We start from the raw sequence: 13,609 nt of genomic DNA, 5'->3' as shown, positions 1-13,609 counted from the left end.
GGGAGAAGGCAGGAACGGGGTACTGATTGAGAATGATCAGCTATGATCACATTGAATGGTGGTGCTGGCTCGAAGGGCCGATTGGCCTCCGCCTACACCTGTTGTCTATTGTCTATAAGACTATAAGGAAGGACAGTAAAAGCTTCTTTAGATATGTTAAGAGAAAAAGAGTAGCAAAGTCAAATGTGGGTCCCTTGAAGGCAGACACGGGTGAAATTATTATGGTAACAAGGAAATGGCAGAAGAGTTGAACAGGTACTTCGGATCTGTCTTCACTAAGGAAGACACAAACAATCTCTCAGATGTACTGGAGGACAGAGGATCTAGGGGGGTAGAGGAACTGAAAGAAATTTGCATTAGGCGAGAAATAGTATTGGGTAGACTAATGGGACTGAAGGATGATAAATCCCCTGGGCCTGATGGTCTGCATCCCAGGGTACTCAGGGAGGTGGCTCGAGAAATAGTGGACGCATTGGTGATCATTTTCCGATGTTCAATAGGGTCAGGATCAGTTCCTGTGGATTGGAGGATAGCTAATGTTATCCTACTTTTCAAGAAAGGAGCGAGAGAGAAAACGGGGAATTACAGACCAGTTAGCCTGACTTCGGTGGTGGGGAAGATGCTGGAGTCAATTATTAAAGAGGTAATAACGGCGCATTTGGATAGCAGTAAAAGGATAAGTCCAAGTCAGCATGGATTTATGAAGGGGAAATCATGCCTGACTAATCTTCTGGAATTTTTCGAGGATGTGACAAGTAAAATGGATGAAGGGGAGCCAGTAGATGTAGTGTATCTAGACTTTCAGAAAGCCTTTGATAAGGTCCCACACGGGAGATTGGTGACTAAAATTAGAGCACACTAGACCAAGTGGACCCATTGGGCCTAAATCTCTCCTGCATTGGTGTAGCACCCTCCCCTCCTCCCACCTCACCCTCCCTCCCTCCCTCCTCCCTCCCCTCCTCCCCTCCACCCTCCCTCCACCCCCTCCCTCCCAAGGAGATAGATTTGAACTTCAAAATGTGAATAACTTTAAAAATATAACACCGATTTCAATGAAACTTCTTCCATTGGCACCAAAGGGACGACGGTGAGTAAGGCGGGCCTAAAACTGTCGCGCTATCGGGTACCGTTTTGGCTGTAGTTCAAGAACAAACAAACAAACAAATCAGAATTTTAGTATGTAGATGGTATTGGGGGTAGAGTGTTGACATGGATAGAGACTTAGTTGGCAGACAGGAAGCAAAGAGTAGGAGTAAACGGGTCCTTTTCAGAATGGCAGGCAGTGGCGAGTGGAGTGCCGCAAGGCTCGGTGTTGGGGCCGCAACTGTTTACCATAAATATTAATGATTTGGAAGAGGAAATTAGAATCAACACTAGCAAGTTTGCGGATGACACAAAGCTGGGTGGCAGTGTGAACTCTGAAGAGGATGTTAGGAGGTTGCAGGGTGACCTGGACAGGTTGAGTGAGTGGGCAGATGCATGCAAGGCAGATGCAGTATAATGTAGATAAATGTGAGGTTATCCACTTTGGCGGCAAAAACAAGGAGGCAGATTATTATCTCAATGGTGTTAGGTTAGGTAAGGGGAAGGTGCAGCGAGACCTGGGTTTCCTTGTACACCAGTCACTGAAAGTTGGCGTGCAGGTACAGCAGGCAGTGAAGAATTATGTTGGCCTTCATAACGAGAGGATTTCAGTATAGGAGTAAAGAGGGTCTTCTGCAGTTGTATAGGGCCCTGGTAAGACCACATCTGGACTATTGTGTACAGTTTTGGTCTCCTAATTTGAGGAAGGACATCCTTGTAATTGAGGCAGTGCAGCGTAGGTTCACGAGATTGATCCCTGGGATGGCGGGACTGTCATATGAGGAAGGATTGAAAAGACTAGGCTTGTATTCACTGGAGTTTAGAAGGATGAGAGGGGATCTTATAGAGACGTATAAAATTATGAAAGGTCTAGACAAGCTAGATGCAGGAAAAATGTTCCCAATGTTGGGCGAGTCCAGAACCAGGGGCCACACAGTCTAAGAATAAAGGGGAGGCCATTTAAAACTGATATGAGAAGGAACCTTTTCACCCAGAGAGTTCTGAATTTGTGGAATTCTCTGCCACAGATGGCAGTGGAGGCCAAATCACTGGATGAATTTAAGAGAGAGTTAGATAGAGCTCTAGGGGCTAGTGGAATCGAGGGATATGGGGAGAAGGCAGGCACGGGCTATTGATTGTGGACGATCAGCCATGATCACAATGAATGGCGGTACTGGCTCGAAGAGCCAAATGGCCTCCTCCTGCACCTATTTTCTATGTTTCTATACACGAGTCCCACCTGCCTGCCTTTGGCCCATATCCCTCTAAACCTGTCCTATCCATGTACCTGTCTAAATGTTTCTTCAAGGTCGTGATAGTCCCTGCCTCAACTACCTCCTCTGGCAGCTCGTACCATACACCCGCCATCCTCTGTATGAAAAAGTTACACCCTCGGGTTCCTATTAAATCTTTTCCACCTCACCTTGAACCTATGTCCTCTGGTCCTCCATTCCCCTGCTCTGGGGGCAAGGGACTCTGTGTGTGTTTGCCCGATCTATTCCTCCCATGGTTTTTTACACGTGTGTAAGATCACCCTTCATCCTGCCTGCACTCTGAGGAACACAGTGACATCCTCGTAAATCTTCTCCGCACCCTTTCCAGCTTAATATATATATATATATATATATATCATAGTGTAAGAAAATAACTGCAGATGCTGGTACAAATCGAAGGTATTTATTTCACAAAATGCTGGAGTAACTCAGCAGGTCAGGCAGCATCTCAGGAGAGAAGGAATGGGTCTGCAGAAGGGTCTCGACCCTGGGATGGCAGGACTTTCATATGAAGAAAGACTGGATAGACTAGGCTTATACTCGCTGGGGGGATCTTATAGAAACATATAAAATTCTTAAGGGGTTGGAGAGGCTACATGCGGGAAGATTGTTCCCGATGTTGGGGAAGTCCAGAACCAGGGGTCACAGCTTAAGGATAAGGGGGAGGTCTTTTAGGACCGAGATGAGAAAACATTTCTTCACACAGAGAGTGGTGAGTCTGTGGAATTCTCTGCCACGGAAGGTAGTTGAGGCCAGTTCATTGGCTATATTTAAGAGGGAGTTAGGTGTGGCCCTTGTGGATAAAGGGATCAGGGGGTATGGAGAGAAGGCAGGTACGGGTTACTGAGCTGGATGATCAGCCATGATCATATTGGATGGCGGTGCAGGCTCGAAGGGCCGAATGGCCTACTCCTGCACCTATTTTCTATGTTTCTATGAAACGTCACCCATTCATTCTCTCCTGAGATGCTGCCTGACCCGCTGAGTTACTCCAGCATTTTGTGAAATATATATATCATACGTTAATTGCGAGGCATCTTTTCACATGAGGCAGTTCTGCAAGTGAGTGTAAATCCAGGGCTCTTGTCTAGGCGGTTGGAAACGGCCCCTTCTTCCCTCACGAGAAGAGATGAATGGGCTTCCATGATTCTCGTGGATACATTCTATAGCTGCAGCAATGAAAAACCGTCCTGCCAAAAATCTGGAAGCAAAACCTTACAAGAAATAAACTCCGTGCCAAACTAAGCCCAGTAAATCTTCATCCTTCACGAGCCCTCCGTTAGAGGCCGCTTCCAACGGCGTTGGATGTAAAAACCAGCTTCTCCCCCCTCGGTACACTGCCTTCCCATGATCTTCCTCAGCTGTCGTACACAGATCGACACCAAAACTCCCACAGGGTCAAGCGCTGTGGCGCAGCGGTAGAGTTGCTGCCTCACGGCGCCAGAGACCCGGGTTCCACCCTGACTGCGGGCGCCGCCTGTACGGAGTTTGTTCCTTCCCCCCGTGACCTGCGTGGGTTTTCTCCGGGCGCTCCGGTTTCCACCCACGCACTCCAAAGACGCGCAGGTTTGTAGGTTAGCTGGCTGGAGTAAAAATTGTAAACTGTCCCTAGTGTGTGTAGGATAGTGTTAGTGTGCGGGGATCGCTGGTCGGCGCGGACTCGATGGGCCGAAGGGCCTGTTTCCACGCTGTATCACTAAACTAAATTAAACTAAGCATTTCAAACATACATTTAAAACAAGGTGGTAACCATAGAGAAGATAGGACCACTTGAGGATAAAGGAGGGAATTTATACTTCGAGGATGTTCCTCGTATGTTCTTTCTTACTACAATCAGTCGGAAGATGAGACCTAACCCAAAATGTATAGGAAGGAACTGCAGATGCAGGTTTAAACCAACTCAGCGGATCAGGCAGCATCTCTGGAGAACATGGATAGGTGATGTTTTTGGATGGGGTCCTTCTTCACAGATTGTGTGGGGGGGGTGGGGAGCGAGAGAGAAAGATGGCGGAGAGGAGGGGTAGGAAGCATCTCGACCTGAAACGTCACCCATTCCATATGAGAGACAGTGAGAAGCATTTGTTTGCGTGTCATTGCTATGTCGAGTTATACGGTTCTCAGCTAATACTGTACACGAATACTATCAAGCCATGGGCAGGTACAACAGGCAGAAAGAAATACCTCAGTGTAGAAGAAGTGTCCCAACCCAAAATGTCACCTATTCCTTTTTCTCCAGAGAAGCTGCCTGACCTAGCTGAGCTATAAATAGAATCATAGAGTGACACAGTGCGGAAACAGGCCCGCTGAGTTACTCCAGCACTCTGTGAAACGTCACCTATCCGCGTTCTCCAGAGATGCTGCCTGACCCGCTGAGTTACTCCAGCACTCTGTGAAACGTCACCTATCCGCGTTCTCCAGAGATGCTGCCTGACCCGCTGAGTTACTCCAGCACTCTGTGAAACGTCACCTATCCGCGTTCTCCAGAGATGCTGCCTGGGCCGCTGAGTTACTCCACACATTAGTTGTTTATTCTGGGGTGGTTGTTTTAAGCCGCCATTTTCTCGAGGCCTGTGCCACGTCAATACCCCAACTTTATATTTCCAAATGTCACGGCTAATCTTACACACACAGCTAAGAGTCTACCTCTACCCAGAAAGTCACAACATGTAAGACTCTTCTTTCTTGCTTCACAGATCGGTAGCATTGGGTCTATCATTGTTGAATGTTTGAGCCATTTCCCCAGATTTCAGCTTCTCCGCCCGTTTTCTGTCTTCATGCGATGCTAAGGCCACAGAGAGGAAGTTGAGAACTGTGGCCCCTCGGGGAGTTTCCAAATCACTGTTTCGAGCCCTCACGGGACATACAATGCCTCTTTTCCCCTGTTTGAAGTCACAATCGCAAAGAGAGAAAAAAAAAAGAATGATTACAACCACAGTTTAGTTCATTGTCACGTGTACCGAGGTACAGTGAAAAGCTTTTGCTGCATGCTATCCAGTCAATGGAAAGACAATACATGATGACAATAGATCCATTTGGAAAAATGTTCCCAATGTTGGGGGAGTCCAGAACCAGGGGCCACACAGTCTAAGAATAAAGGGGAGGCCATTTAAAACTGAGGTGAGAAGTAACTTTTTCACCCAGAGAGTTGTGAATTTGTGGAATTCTCTGCCACAGAGGGCAGTGGAGGCCAAATTCACTGGATGAATTTAAAAGAGAGTTAGATAGAGCTCTAGGGGCTAGCGGAATCAAGGGATATGGGGAGAAGGCAGGCACGGGTTACTGATTGTGGATGATCAGCCATGATCACAATGAATGGCGATGCTGGCTCGAAGGGCCAAATGGCCTCCTCCTGCACCAATTTTCTATGTTTCTATGTTTCTATTTACCGTGTATAGAACATGATAAGGGAATAGTGTTTAGTTCAAGACATTATTAGCATGAAAGCTCATGATGCCACTAAATGCAGGCACTGGATTTGCAACGTTTTGATTAGAAAAATCTATAAACACAATCAAACAAAATGTACAAATCTTTTATGTTCATAAATTCATAATTGATGGGAGCAGAATGAGGCCATTCGGCCCATCAGGTCTACTCTGCCATTCAATCGAGGCTGGTCGATCTCTCCCTCTCAACTCCATTCTGCTGCTTTCTCCCCATAACCCCTTGCTCAGAGATGCAAAATTCCATGGTTGATGGAATTGATTTTAGATTTTTTTTTAGATTTAGAGATACAGCGCGGAAACAGGCCCTTCAGCCCACCGAGTCCACACAGGCCAGCGATCCCCACACACTAATACTATCCTACACATACTAGGGACAATTTTTACATTTACCCAGTCAATTAACCTACACACCTGTACGTCTTGAGTGTGGGAGGAAACCAAAGATCTCAGAGAAAACCCACGCAGGTCACGGGGAGAATGTACAAACTCTGTACAGTACAGCATCCGTAGTCAGGATCGAACCTGAGTATCCGGCGCTGCATTCGCTGTAAGGCAGCAACTCTACCGCTGTGCCACCGTGCCGCAGAATTGAATACAGAGAAATGTGAGATGGTGCATTTTCGGAGCACTGACATGGGCAGGACTCACACAGTCAATGGCAGGGCTCTGGGGAGTCTTGTAGATTAGACGGATCTGGGAGTGAAGGTACATAGTTCGTTGAAAGTAGCATCACACGGAGGTCAAAAAGGCTTTTGGGCACATTGGCCTTCATCAGTCGGAGTATTGACTATACAAGTTGGGAGTTCATGTTGCAGTTGTATAAGATGTTGGTGAGAATGCATTTAGAGCATTGTGTTCAGTTTTGGGCACCATGCTGTAGGAAAGATTTTGTCAAGCTGGAAAGGGTGCAGAGAAGATTTACAAAGATGTTGCGAAGACTTGAGGGTCTGAGCTATAGGGAGAGGTTGAGCAGGCTGGGTCTCTATTCCTTGGAGCGCAGGAGGATGATGGCGGCACGGTGGTGCAGCGGTAGAGTTGTCGCCTTGCAGCGAATGCAGCGAATGCAGCGCCGGAGACCCGGGTTCGATCCTGACTATGGGTGCCGTCTGTACGGAGTTTGTACATTCTCCCCGTGACCTGCGTGGGTTTTCTCCGAGAGTGGTGAAGGTGTGGAATTCTCTGCCTCAGAAGGCAGTGGAGGCCAGTTCGTTGGATGCTTTCAAGAGAGAGCTGGATAGAGCTCTTAAGGATAGCGGAGTGAGGGGGTATGGGGAAAAGGCAGGAACAGGGTACTGATTGAGAGTGATCAGCCATGATCGCATTGAATGGCGGTGCTGGCTCGAAGGGCTGAATGGCCTACTCCTGCACCTATTGTCTATTGTCTATTGTCTATCTTCGTTTTCCTCCCACACTCCAAAGACGTACAGGTTTGTAGGTTAATTAACTGGGTAAATGTAACAATTGTCCCTAGTGTGTGTAGGATAGTGTTAATGTGCGGGGATCGCTGGGCGGCGCGGACTCGGTGGGCCGAAGGGCCTGTTTCCGCGCTGTATCTCTAAATCTAAAAAAATCTAAATGGGTGATCTTATAAAGGTGTATAAAATCATGAGAGAAATAGATTGGGTAGAAACAGATTAGGGGAATCTAGAACCAGAGGGCCTATGTTTAAAATGAGGGGGGGGGAGGGAATGTTTAAGGGCCTGTCCCACTTAGACGATTTTTTAGGCGACTGCCGGCGACTGTCAAAGTCGTAGCAGATCGCCGAAATTATCTTTTACCTGACGACAATGACCACGACAATGACCACGACAATGACCACGACAATGACCACGACAATGACCACGACAATGACCACGACAATGACCACGACAATGACCACGACAATGCCGAGTCAGGTCGAGATTACAGCGTCTTCGGAAACATCGCGAAATTCCCACGCTGTCAATGCTTCTCCGGCGTCCTAATTTTCGCTGAAATCACTGACAAGTCTGTAATTACTTGAGAGTTTTGAAATATAACATCTTGCCCGGGTTACTTGAAAACCAAGCTTCACGGTAACAAGGCATAAACAGGATTGACTTCCAGTTTACTAATAGCAGTATTAAGAAATTTAATTTTAAACGTGGTTAAATGGATTTTTGTGCGGAGTGTGGGCTTTCTTTGAAAATGTACGGGAGATGCATATCTGGTTTCTGGGTTGCATATCTGGGTTGGGAGCCCACTTTAAAAGTAATCGCTGATGGCCATAAACATCGCAAAATTCCCACGCTTACCTGACCGTCAAACTGTCGCCTCCAATCTACCTGTCAAATGTCCTGACGGTAAATAAATTGGTTAAACCCAAGTATTTTATGGCATCTTCAAATTACTTTACTTATTTGAATATTACGTGCTTCTAAATGCATCTGCGACAACCTAGCAAACCTGGGGACAGCGTGCGACAGACAGCGCCCGCAATAAGCAACGATACCTGGCGACAAGCCAGCTGTCTCCGAGAAATTTCAATCCGGTAGATTTCTCAGCGACGCGCTGAGATTCGCTACGATTCTTGGAAGACTCCTCACGATCGTGCCCGCCCGCGACACCTCGGCGAACTGTCGGCGACAGCCTAGTCACCGGCAGTCGCCTTAAAATCGCCTAAAGTGGGACAGGCTCTTTTATAGGAATCTGGGGAACTTTTTCACACAAAGGGTGGTGAGTGTATGGATTCAGCTGCCAGAGGAGGTAGTTGAGGCAGGGACAATAGCAACATTTAAGAAACAATTAGACAGGTACATGGATAGGGCAGGTTTAGAGGGATATGGGCCAAATGCAGGCAGGTGGGACTAGTGTAGATGGGGCATGCTGGCCGGTGTGGGCAAGTTTGACCAAAGGGCCTGTGTCCATGATGTATGACTCTATGTCTCTAAACACAATCAAACTAAATATATAAATCTTTTATAGACACACGAGGAACTGCAGGTGCTGTTTTTCAAAATGGCATCAAAGTGAAACGTCACCTATTCATGTTCTCCAGAGATGCTGCCTGACCTGCTGAGTTACTCCAGCACTCTGTGAAACGTCACCTATCCATGTTCTCCAGAGATGCTGCCTGACCCGCTGAGTTACTCCAGCATTTTATGTTCTACATTCCAAGATTTGCAATTCCTGTGTCTCTGAAACCTTTTAAAACGACCATCAAAGAAATTGCAGTTTAATCTGTTGATAGTTCTGCCAATATTCAGAAGATTTGTCAAGCATGATTTCCTCTTCGTAAATCCATGCTGACTTGGACCGATTCTGTTACTGCTATCCAAATACGTTGCTATTATATCTTTGATAATCGACTCCAGCATCTTCCCCACCAGACCGACTTAACCCAATAATTATAGAAAATTTGTCAGGAAGAACTGCAGAGGCTGGTTTAAACCAAAAACAGACACAAAAAGCTAGAGTAACTCAGCGGGGCAGGCAGATTCTCTGGAGAAAAGCAATTTGAGAGGGAGAAGGTTAAATTGGAAGTGTCAGTATTGCAGTTGAACAAAGGGGACTATGTTGGCATGAGGGAGGAGTTGGCCAAAGTTGACTGGAAAGGGACCCTAGCAGGGATGATGGTGGAACAGCAATGGCAGGTGTTTCTGGGAATAATCCAGAAGAGACAGGATCATTTCATTTCATTTCAAAGAGGAAGCAAGATTCTAAGGGGAGTAAGAGGTAACCGTGGCTGACAAGGGAAGTCAAGGACAGTATAAACATAGAAACATAGAAAATAGGTGCAGAAGTAGGCCATTCGGCCCTTCGAGCCTGCACCGCCATTCAATATGATCATGGCTGATCATCCAGCTCAGTAACCTGTACCTGCCTTCTCTCCATACCCCCTGATCCCTTTAGCCACAAGGGCCACATCTAACTCCCTCTTAAATATAGCCAATGAACTGGCCTCAACTACCTTCTGTGGCAGAGAATTCCACAGACTCGCCACTCTCTGTGAAGAAATGTTTTCTCATCTCGGTCCTAAAAGACTTCCCCCTTATCCTTAAGCTGTGACCCCTGGTTCTGGACTTCCCCAACATCGGGAACAATTTTCCCGCATCAAGCCTCTCCAACCCCTTAAGAATTTTATATGTTTCTATAAGATCCCCCCTCAGTCTTCTAAATTCCAGCGAGTATAAGCCTAGTCTATCCAGTCTTTCTTCATATGAAAGTCCTGCCATCCAAGGGATCAATCTGGCGAACCTTCTCTAAAAATAAAAGAGAAGACGTATATCATAGTAAAGATGAGTGGGAAGCCGAAGGATTGGGCAACTTTTAAAGATCAACAGAAGATAACTAAAAAGACAATACGGGGAGAAAAAATGAAGTATGATGTTAAGCTAGCCAATAATATAAAGGAGGATAGTAAAAGCTTCTTTAGGTACGTGAAGAGGAAAAAATTAGTTAAAGCAAACATGGGTCCCTTGAAGACAGAAGCAGGTGAATGTATTATGGTGAACAAGGAAATGGCAGACGAGTTGAACAGGTACTTTGGATCTGTCTTCACTAAGGAAGACACCAACAATCTCCCAGATGTTCTAGTGGCCAGAGATCCTAGGGTGATGGAGGAACAGAAGGAAATTCACATTAGTCAGGAAATGGTGTTGGGTAGACTGATGGGCCTGATGGGCCTGATGGTCTGCATCCCAGGGTACTTAAGGAGGTGGCTCTAGAAATCGTGGACGCATTGGTGATCATTTTCCAATGTTCTATAGATTCAGGATCAGTTACTGTGGATTGGAGGGTAGCTAATGTTATCCCACTTTTCAAGAAAGAAAGGACACCATTCAGATAATAATCTGCCTTCTTATTCTTATCACCAAAGTGGATAACCTCACACTTATCCACATTAAACTGCATCTGCCATGCATCCACCCACTCACACAACCTGTCCAAGTCACCCTGCAACCTCATAGCATCTTCCTCACAGTTCACACTACCACCCAGCTTTGTATCATCTGCAAATTTGCTAATGGTACTTTTAATCCCTTCATCCAAGTCATTGATGTATATTAATTCCTCCCGACACGTGATAATCAAGGAAATGTCGAGCAGTCAGTGGCCGAACGTAGAGGTCAGGAGCTGGAGTACGAATCGCCGAGGCAGAAGATGGAGGCCGGGAGGCGAGCATCGAGAAAACACACGTGGCTGCTGCTGGCTGTGAAATTACCTGGTACTTGTCGAGGCTCGGCTCACGAACATTAAAGTAATCCTTCTCATCCTTCTCATCAGCAATGGCATTATCGTCAAGAGAGTTCAAACTGCACATCAGAGCATATTACAGGTCTGTTAGCTTTAGTAAAGTGAAAGATTAAACTATGCTGCAGATAGGTTTTCTACTACTGGGTACTACGGAAATGAGAACACAAACCTTTTCTGATCAAAATGCGCGTCCTCGTTAGTGCAGCTGGTTGCTTCGTTGAGCTGCCCACTGTTCCAGATTGGGTTTGATCTGAAGATCGACAATCAACAGTCATGTTACATAGAAACATAGAAAATAGGTGCAGGAAGAGGCCATTTGGCCCTTCGAGCCAGCACCGCCACTCATTGTGATCATGGTTGATCATCCACAATCAGTAACCCGTGCCTGCCTTCTCCCCATATCCCTTGATTCCGCTAGCCCCTAGAGCTCTATCTACCTCTCTCTTAAATCCATCCAGTGAATTGGCCTCCACTGCCCTCTGTGGCAGAGAATTCCACAAATTCACAACTCTCCGGGTGAAAAAGTTTCTTCTCACCTCAGTTTTAAATGGCCTCCCCTTTATTCTTAGACTGTGTGTGGCCCCTGGTTCTGGACTCCCCCAACAGTCGGAACATTTTTCCTGCATCAAGCTTGTCCAGTCCTTTTATAATTTTATATATACGTCTCTATACGATCCCTTGATTCCACTAGCCCCTGGAACTCTATCTAACTCTCTTTTAAATTCGTCCAGTGAATTGGCCTCCACTGCCTTCTGTGGCAGAGAATCTGTTGCAGTTATATAAGACGTTGGTGAGGCTGCGTTCACTTTTGAGCAGGGAACATCGCAACGTTTAAGAAACACATAGACAGGTGCATGGATAGAGCATTGTGTTCAGTTGGAATAGTCAAAATCTTGTCGGAAAGATGTTGTCAAGCTGGAAAAGGCGCGGTGAAGATCTATGTTGCCTGGGACTAGAGGGTGTGAGCTACAGGGAGAGGTTGAGCAAGCTAAGACTCTATTCCTTGGAGCGCAGGAGGATGAGGAGTGATCCAATGTAGTCCCAGGTGAGACTAGGGTAGATGGGACATGTTGGCCGGTGTGGGCAATAAACAATAGACAATAGGTGCAGGAGGAGGCCATTCGGCCCTTCGAGCCAGCACCACCATTCAATGTGATCATGGCTGATCATTCTCAATCAGTACCCCGTTCCTGCCTTCACCCCATACCACCTGTACGGAGTTTGTACGTTCTCCCCGTGACCTGCGTGGGTTTTCTCCGAGATCTTCGGTTTCCTCCCACACTCCAAAGACGTACAGGTATGTAGGTTAATTGACTGGGTAAATGTAAAAAAAAATTGTCCCTAGTGTGTGTGTGTAGGATAGTGTTAATGTGCGGGGATTGCTGGGCGGCACGGACCCGGTGGGCCGAGTCTAAATCTAAAAAATCTAAATCGTATCGTGAATCCTTGTCTTGCTAATGAAACCTTCATTTAGTTGAAAAGGGGTCTTGACCCGAAACGTCACCCATTCCTTCTCTCCAGAGATGCTGCCTGTCCTGCTGAGTTACTCCAGCTTTTTGTGTCTACCTTCATTAGTTTAGTTTAGTTTAGCGATACAGCGCGGAAACAGGCCATTTGGTCCACTGAGTCCATGCCGACCAGCGATCCCCACACATTGACACAATGCTACACTCACGAGGGTCAATTTACATTTTTTAACAAAGCCAAATTAACCTACAAACCTGTACGTCTTTGGAGTGTGATAGGAAACCAGAACACCCAGAGAAAACCCACGCAAGTCATGAGGAGAACGCATTTACAGCGCCAGAGACCCGGGTTCAATCCCGACTACGGGCGCTGTCTATACGGAGTTTGTACATTCTCCCCGTGACCTGCGTGGGTTTTCTCTGAAATCTTCAGTTTCCTCCCACACTCCCACAAGACGTACAGGTTTGTAGGGTAATTGGCTTGGTATAATGGTAAATTGTCCCTCGTGTGTGTAGGATAGTGTTAATGTGCGGGGATCACTGGTCGGTGCGGACTCGGTGGGCCAAAGGGCCTGTTTCCGCGCTGTATCTCTAAACTAAACTAAACTGAAAGGTTGAGCGAGATGTGGGCCAAATGGGCCAGCTTCGTCCAGCTTCGTACCATAGTTAAAATCAAACCATTCCTCCAATTTGACGACATTGAAAAAATCATCCACGCATTCATTTCCTCCCGCCTAGACTACTGCAACTCCCTATACACTGGGATCAGCCAATCATCCCTGTCCCACCTGCAATTGGTCCAAAACGCCGCAGCGAGACTCCTGACGGGTACCCGTAAAAGAGACCACATCACCCCGATTCTGGCCTCTCTCCACTGGCTCCCAGTACGGTACAGAATCAACTTCAAGCTCCTCCTATTCACATACAAAGCCCTAAACGGGCTTGCCCCCCCCTATAACAAAAATCTTCTAACCCACCACTCTATCTCCAGGTCCCTCAGGTCGGCCCACTTGGGGCTACTGACTATCCCGCGGTCTAGGCTTAAGCTCAGGGGTGACCGCGCTTTTGCGGTTGCAGCTCCTAGACTGTGGAACAGCATCCCTCTCCCCATCAGAACTGCCCCCTC

The 13,609-nt window shown here is 46.8% G+C and overlaps 2 protein-coding genes across 2 annotated transcripts in view; one reads left to right on the top strand and one right to left on the bottom strand.

Moving 5' to 3' along the window:
• The window catches only part of enpp6 (ectonucleotide pyrophosphatase/phosphodiesterase 6), a 58,917-nt gene extending 56,291 nt beyond the window's left edge, over positions 1 to 2,626 (top strand). The window contains exon 9 of the mRNA XM_078396670.1: positions 2,343 to 2,626. Within this exon, the coding sequence (XP_078252796.1) occupies positions 2,343 to 2,611 (269 nt within the window). The 3' untranslated portion in view covers positions 2,612 to 2,626. The remainder of the gene's footprint in view (positions 1 to 2,342) is intronic.
• A 1,552-nt stretch (positions 2,627 to 4,178) lies between these two features.
• Positions 4,179 to 13,609, bottom strand: part of LOC144592188 (cadherin-related family member 2-like) — an 89,160-nt gene continuing 79,729 nt past the window's right edge. The window contains exons 30-32 of the mRNA XM_078396667.1: positions 11,187 to 11,267; positions 10,986 to 11,076; positions 4,179 to 5,236 (exon numbers count right to left, since the gene is read on the bottom strand). Coding sequence (XP_078252793.1) covers positions 5,045 to 5,236; positions 10,986 to 11,076; positions 11,187 to 11,267 — 364 coding nt within the window. The 3' untranslated portion in view covers positions 4,179 to 5,044. The remainder of the gene's footprint in view (positions 5,237 to 10,985; positions 11,077 to 11,186; positions 11,268 to 13,609) is intronic.

Source organism: Rhinoraja longicauda, chromosome 3 (genome assembly GCF_053455715.1).
Source record: "Rhinoraja longicauda isolate Sanriku21f chromosome 3, sRhiLon1.1, whole genome shotgun sequence".
In the NCBI taxonomy this organism is placed as follows: domain Eukaryota; kingdom Metazoa; phylum Chordata; class Chondrichthyes; order Rajiformes; family Arhynchobatidae; genus Rhinoraja; species Rhinoraja longicauda.
The sequence above is the reverse complement of the archived record's forward strand: the minus strand, read 5'-3'. Positions and strand labels throughout refer to the sequence as shown.